Source organism: Cariama cristata, unplaced genomic scaffold, assembly GCF_000690535.1.
Source record: "Cariama cristata isolate BGI_N322 unplaced genomic scaffold, ASM69053v1 scaffold18087, whole genome shotgun sequence".
Taxonomy (NCBI): domain Eukaryota; kingdom Metazoa; phylum Chordata; class Aves; order Cariamiformes; family Cariamidae; genus Cariama; species Cariama cristata.
The window spans coordinates 2,622-10,203 of NW_009625129.1; the positions used below are offsets into that span (position 1 = coordinate 2,622).

Consider the following 7,582-nt stretch of genomic DNA (forward strand, 5'->3'; position numbering starts at 1 on the left):
TACCTCTCCCACCTGGAAGAGGGTGAGAACAGGAAAGTTTGACAGTTGTTAGTTGTTTTGCTGAGTGTGCTACTAGAAAGCAATTGCAGAAAGGTGGTTATACCGTACTAATCACTGAATAGAAATCTTGAAAATAATTTTGGTCACCAGAATCTCAGTTGCAGAGTTTTGTTTGTTTGCTTTTAAGTGTTTTTAAATGTCCATACTTACTCCTTAGCCTGACAGCCACATTTATGGATATGCTAAGCTGATGACTTACAGAAACTCATGTGAGTCAACTCCTTAGTGGCTCAGTTTTCCTGTCTCTGTAAGGGAGATGAAACATAACTAAATTCCATGAATATGAATGAAAAACACGCTATATGAACTTTGTTTGAGGGTAGTTGCGGGCTTCTTTTTGAAAAGTTGTAGAAACTTCCAACTCTCTACATTCTGCTGTGGAGAAAAATGTGATTTCAGTTTTTGTCTGAATTCCATGTAATCTGTCTTGGAATCACTTGATCTAAGGATGATGACAGAATCAGTGATGGAGAAAGGGGTAGGTGGTAGCATGATCTTGGGATAGTGGAATGAGTTGAACAGTACTGGGAGATCATGTGTAGTAGGGAAAAAACACTTTTACATAATTTGCAAGACCACCTCTGTCCTTGCTTTAGAGAGCTGACTTCTACGAGTTCAGTCTCCTTTCTGCTGAAGTCGGTGAGCGTGCTTCCATTTACTTTGTTGAGAGTTGGCACTAGTTCTAATTTAATACTGCTTGGAGAACGTGTCCTTTTGGCAGTGTTTTCCACTGGAAGCAAGAAAGGTTTCCTAGGAAACCCATAAGACTAGAGTAGTTGTCCTCCGTCCTTTCTCCTGGCTTCTCCCTCAGATTTGCCAACTTCTAGAATTAAATCCAATGTCAAAATGCTTTTCTTTTCCTTGTCACCTCCCACACATTAGAGCATTTACTGTCTGCTATTTACAGCTACTCATATGTGACTGTGCCTCCTAAAACTGGTTTGAAGAAATTTAGTCTCCATTTAATTTGTCATTCTCAAGAGGCTATTTCTTGATTATTAACTGTATATGGTCTTCGGCACCACAGAGGGAAGTGATATGCTTGAGCTCTTGAGCTCTCTTGCCTAGTAATTGCCAACTTAAAACTTGGAGAAAGAGTTTTGGGGAATTACTTTTCAAATGCGCAGCTATTGAGCAGTAGTTCTAGTTGAAATAGCTTAATGTTCCAGACATGAATTCTGAATAGGAGTGAGAAAACAAACCTGCTTGTAATTGACAAAATGTGCCTTTCCTATTGGTTGCACGATATTTTTTTATGTGAACAAGAGAGAAGAGGAAGGAAAATTAGTGAGATTTTAATGTTTATAATATCTCTAACTTTCTGCCATACTGCCTTTTCAAACAATATGATATGTAATTCACCAAACCTGTATGAGGAGACCCAACAGGCTTTGGAGCCACTCACTTCAGAGCTTTTCTAAATGCGGGCAAATGCCAGTGGCCGTAGGGAAGAACAACATGGAGCGGATGCTCTGAAGTCCCTAGGTGATTGGGTTGGCATCGTAATGGCTTTGTCACTTGGAAAAGGAAGTGGAAATGCTGAAAGAGCTGGCACTGTGACTTACTGCTCTCCAAAGTTCTCGGGAGCTATGGCAAAGGTGCTACAAAGACCTGCGTGCTGGGCTTTCAGGCAACAAAACAAGTGTTTGCTTGTCACGTTTCCATGTCCCAGGCAAACATGGAGAAATTAAAAATGTAGTCTGATGCACAGCATACAAAACTTTCAAGGGCTGGGCCACATTGAAAAATAGCATTATTTTGACTAATCAAATCAAATTATGCTAATTCCTAAATGACCAGTGATGTGTAGTATTGTCATCAAGACAAGACGTCGTGTTCTGGGGAGCTGCTTATATCGCTTATATCATGAGTGAATGATACCAGCCTGCTTTGTGTTTCAGCAGTCTGGAGGTAGCTAGTGAAGCAAGCACTGGGCAGCAGGAGAAGCAGAGTTGATATTGTGGGATAAAACCAAGGACACTGCATTGTCTCAGATTTTATCAGAGATGAGGACATGAGATGAGATGGGAGGCAAATGGCCAGTAATTGTGTATTTCTCTGGATTTGAGTGCTTGACTCTTTCAGATAAGTTGAACAGTTTGATCTGCAGTCAAGGGGAGCAACATTACTGAAACACAGCCAACAAACACCCTCAATAGTGATATTGCAATGCATCTTGGGACTCTTCAGTTTGTCTTTTCCAAAGCAAAATTGCCTCCAAGAGTACAGTGAGGAGAAATTTGGTAAAACTTCAGGCAGTTCAATAGCAGTTGGATCTCTTGTCCAAAAGATAGTGAGTGGAGTTGATGGTTTCTCTGAGAGCATGGTGGACAGTAGGTTTCCAGGTCCACGTACAATGTGGTGGCCTGTCAGCATTTGGGAGGACACTAGGTCCTGGAGTGTTGAGAGAACACAAAATACAATCCACAGTGATTCCACAGCACAGTTTGTAGATAGTATCTCTACTTTTACCTTTGGAAAATTAGGTGTTTTCCTTCTTGGCACTAATTCCCATTAAATACCCAAGTATAAGCCAGTAATTTCTACAAATTTAAAATAAATTATTTTGTGATAAGAATTTGGTGTGTTTTGTTGATTTAAAAAAAGAAAGTCTAAAACCTTGACAGTGTCCCAGCTTCATCAGATTATTAGACCATGTCTACAGCGTCATTAATGAGATCTATCCAGATTTGTCACTAAAAATAGCAATGGACAAATAGTAAGTGTTCAATGTAGAGGGTCACCTTGGAGCAGTTACACTCTCCTGTAACGTCAGTCTCTTTTTACTCAATTTCACTAAAGTAGTCATCTGGCTGTAAAGTGGTTCAGGCAGTAATGTAGGATGTCATATATATTCCTTTAATTACTATGATCCTCCTTGTAGCAATTATAATTTGCTTTATTGCAGATAACAGCAAATTGGTAGATAAAAGTCACTAGACAGATATGAAAAGTTGTACATTGTAGCTTTTAGATTGAAAGTATAGCAGCTGGTTTTTGGTTAACTTTGTTTTTTAAACTCAAAGATTATTTTGGAACATCAATTAAAAAGAAACAAAAGACAGCAAGAATATTTTATAATAACTGTAGTGCATAACAGAATTCATTTGTCTCAGTGGTAGACAGTACATGAGACGTAGGGTTTCCTTAATTGCAGAGTAAGAAATCTCTATATGAATGCCAGAAGCATCGAAGCATCTATTGAATGCTCTTTCTCAGAGTATGTGAGAAAACTTTCCTTATTGCTTGCATTGCTCCAAACAGACTGTTAAACTCCTGTGTTCCTTTTGACAGCATGCCAATTTTGCTGCACTTATTTGTCCACATATGGGAAATTTTTGGTGGGACTCAGTTGCTATCCCTGAGTAGAACCCATTTCTAGTGTATAGTTGTTAGGTCAGTTTATGGCCATTACCAGTACTTTTTTTTTTTAACATTCAGAATCATATATATTGAATAACCTCTCTGACGTCTGTCTTTGTAAAATTTGTTTTTCCTTCAAAAGTGGTAATGGGAAGTGGAAACATAGCTCTGTCAAATAATTGAATTCACAAAAATACTGTGACTTTATTGTTTCTTGTACCAGAAGCCCATGGAAACAAATTACTATACCGTATTACTATTTTTATCCCATTTATTTGGCAAAGTCAGTGTATGCAAAAGGCAAATATGGCTTCAAAAAGACTTCTAGGCGGTCATTTTTATGTTAAAACCCAAACAGTACATTGATGAGAGATGGCAAGCCCCTTCCTTCTGTATGGCACATCATCAGTATATAATTCATCAAACTGAAATATACTTTAAACAAGGAGGAAATCATTGTTGCTTTTTATTTAGACCCTGAGCACAACTGTCCCCACAGTCTGTTTATGGTTCATTATCCTCAACCTAATAGATAACAGAGAATTCCCTTGCCCTCTCCAGTGCTGCTGTGAAAGGTGAAGCCTTCTTTTATGCTTTGAGTGTGTCCTTACAGTCTTATCCACACGCTGCAGTTCGCTTCCGACTCTCGTATGCTGTTTCATATACCAGCAGTCATGGCAAGGCTTGGAGGCAGCTGCTGGCAGTGTGGGTGTCCTAAGGCGAGATGTTTAGCTTTGCTCCCGTCCTGTTGTGTACATTGTATAGGCTGTTCTACTGCATATAGGTGTTGGCTGGATGGGCCAGCTTTCGTTCTTCCTGGTGGTTAAAGGAACAGGACAGGCTACTTGGTTCAGGGGTTTGAACTGTTGGGTTTTTTTAAAGTGATTATGAGGTTTGCTTATACACATTTTTATTTGCAATTACTGTATCAGATTGTTAATACTTAAAAACAATTTAGTGAAGGCGTATTTTAGAATTGACTGAGGCATGAGATGAAACTGGAAAAAAAGAAGAGAGATTATCAGAGGCAGGTGTTTCATTGTAAGGGAAGGAATTATTTTATCAAGTTTGAAGCCGTTTACCATGTCACTGTAATCAGTTGCTGACAATATTAAAGTTTAGCTTCTGATGCCTTTCAGTGCTTTATCAGGGGACTTGACATTTGTGTAAGGTATCAGTAAGGACATAAGTACATAGGTACGGTTGCCTTTGTTGATGCCAAGGCATCATAATCCAGAAAATTTATGGCAGAATTTCAACTTCAGGATTGCCAGAAATAAAATTAATCCAAGGTGGAAGTGTCCTTTTTGAGACTTCAAATCCTTCTTGAAATTGCTTTTCTCATTGCCATCCTGCTTTTTTGCAACTAAGTGTTTACCATTTTTGGAAAACATTGGCTGTACTAATATACCAAATTCGCTTTTCCCTTTCTCATTGACTTGAAATTGAGGTTAACAAAGTCAATTCCAAGGAAGTAGTACATACAAGTAATGCTTTTTGTCCCAAAGAATAGCACTGACTTGAACAGTATGGAAGTGCTGATGTTCTTGCATTGTGCAAGAGCCCATAATGACAAAGTATTCTTGTCAGAGTATATAATGAAACTATAAATTGTTTTCATGACTGCTGTGATATTTGGTCTCTTGCAGAGCACATTCAGAAAGTATTTAGTGCCATGTCTTATGTGACTAACATCAGAAATAGAAATATATGCTTTAGCGTGAGCAGTGTCCAGTGAAGAAGAATCTGCTGATTGAACATCACGTTAAAAGAAAAAAGTTGTGTGAAACTTTTGATAGGTAACGTTCAGCCACTGCAGGAAAGGATGACATACACGTTACTCTCTCGTCCTCTCCATGGGGAAGGGCAATGAAGCAGATCAGACTAACACAGAACAGCAGAGATTCTGCTTTGCTTTGTTCTGCTTTGCAAGTTCTGCTTTGCTTTGTGCGTGAACACCTTTGTGCCTAAGAGGCAGTGGCTGGAGGGGGAAATCTCACCTCTGCCTTCCCTCCTCATTCAGATGTTTGCAATATTCCTGCATTATTTCCCATTCTTTTGACTCAACAAGCACGTGCGTAGAGTATCAAGCTGAATTAGTTTCTTTTACCTGTGTCGATAGGGTGTCACACTGTAATTGTTTCAGACTCAAGGTAAATTTTGATTGCCACTAACGCTACCCTTTCTGCTGTAACATGGTCCTGTTTCACTGTCTGGCTGGGAGCCTGAACCCGGAGGACATTGCTGGTAGTGGGCAGGAGGGAAGGGGGAATGAGGTGGGAAATGCTGGTTGCTAACTGAGAGCTGGGTATTGTGGACACAAGTAGAAAAGGGAGCTTGCAAAGGTTTCTTATAGCAGCCTTCCAAGGGCTGCGGTTCAAGTTGTGAGGTTCCTCATACTATTGCACATGAGCAGAAAGAGGAGAAACTTTAATTGCTGAATTTTTCTAACTCATGGTGGTCAAGTGAGCATGTGGCCTTACAAATGAATTTCAGGCTTCTGATACAACAGATTTCTTTCCTGTGATTGTTATTAATAAGCTAAGATGACTTGTGGCAGACTTTGATCTCGTCCAGTCTTCCATCTTTTCAGAGAGAAACTTGAGCCTCTTCAATCTAGTACTAGCTGGGGTAGAAATGGCTTGTTACAATTATGTTTTTTTTTCTCTTCTGCAGTATCTGGTGTGCAAAAGGAAGCTCGAAAGTAAAAAGGAAGCATTGCTAATCCTTTCCAAAGAGCTGGACACCTGTCAACAAGAAAGAGACCAGTACAAGCTTATGGCCAACCAGCTGCGGGAACGACACCAGTCTCTGAAAAAGAAGTATCGGGAGCTGATTGTAGGTTGTTCTTTATGAATACTGTATAACTGGGGGACAAGGGTGAACCTCAAAAAAAATGGAAAGAATTCCATAATGACTGCTGTAGAAATGTTTTGGTACTTGTTGACGGTAGTCCTGCAGTTGTACAGCCTTGATCATATTATTACTCATTTGTTCCGCATTGATGAGGTAGTGCCTGTTGTATAAGACACAGAAAGACAGTGCATGCTCGGAGGAAATTAGTTTCAGTCATAATTCCATTTAAAAACTGACTGCGGTATTATTATTCCACAGCAACCTAATGTACCGTTATGAAAAACAATGCAACATAGATTTGTAATGACCTGCTGTTCTAGAAATGTAAACAAATCTTCAGCCTTAGACAATTTTTTGAGTTGAAATTAATGTTACTGGTATTAATCAAGATGCAGTATTTTAGAAACAATTTTGATAACATTTTAGTTAACAAAATTTGATCCACAAAGTTAATATAGTTGCTGGCTTCAGAAATAAGTTGCCAATAAAATATGTCCATTTATTTGTAGGATGGGGATCCATCCCTTCCGCCTGAAAAGAGAAAACAGGTAGGATTTATTTTTCAGTTGACATTATTTATCTGCTACAAAAGTACTTTGCAAAAGTATGAAAATATTAGCTAAGGAATCTGGTAAAAAGCAAGCATTTCTGTCTATTGAAAAGCTCAGTCTTTAAACTATGGCTTCTTGTGCTTTTGTCTAAACATGTTTCACTCTAAAATATCTCCACTATCATTAATTAGAATATATGGCTATTGCTTTTATGTTCACCTGTGACTGAAATTGGTCAGTGTACAGAGACTTGAGATCGTTCTCCTTGTTCTTTATCCTTCTTGTATTGAGCCCTAAAATGGGTTCACGACAGGACTTCTCATACTTAAATGCAGTCTGGGATTGCATTGTCTGCATTCCATAATTGTTAATTTATTGTTGTGAGTACTGTTTTCCATTAGGTACTCTCTCGGGTCACTTGGGCTCTATGAGTTATAAATGGTGAGAACAATGGTAATTGCATTTTATGGTTCCCCTGAAAAACTTTTTGCCTGCTTACGTTTTTTTTGTTCTCAGAAATCCACGTAGTGTGTCCCTGTTGTGGAGTGTTGGTTGTCACATCTTCAAATTATCTTAATTTTTAGAAAAAGATGGCACCCAAAACACAATATGTGAGCAGGGAGAGGAGGACAACGCAAAAGAACAAAAATTGTTACTGTAATTGCTAGTCCTGAAAGTCTTTTAACCATGTTTAAAACATGGTTATTGCATTCCCTTAGTGGATCAGAAGTTTTACTCATCATTCTTTCCCT

At 38.8% G+C, this 7,582-nt stretch overlaps 1 protein-coding gene across 1 annotated transcript in view; it reads left to right on the forward strand.

Annotated features, from left to right (window-relative positions):
- Positions 1 to 6,105: 6,105 nt before the first annotated feature.
- The window catches only part of LOC104164227 (coiled-coil domain-containing protein 149), a gene marked incomplete at its 3' end in the record, with an annotated part of 22,423 nt that continues 20,946 nt past the window's right edge, over positions 6,106 to 7,582 (forward strand). Inside the window, exons 1-2 of the mRNA XM_009703500.1 lie at positions 6,106 to 6,261; positions 6,789 to 6,827. Of these exons, the coding sequence (XP_009701802.1) occupies positions 6,202 to 6,261; positions 6,789 to 6,827 (99 nt within the window). The remainder of the gene's footprint in view (positions 6,262 to 6,788; positions 6,828 to 7,582) is intronic.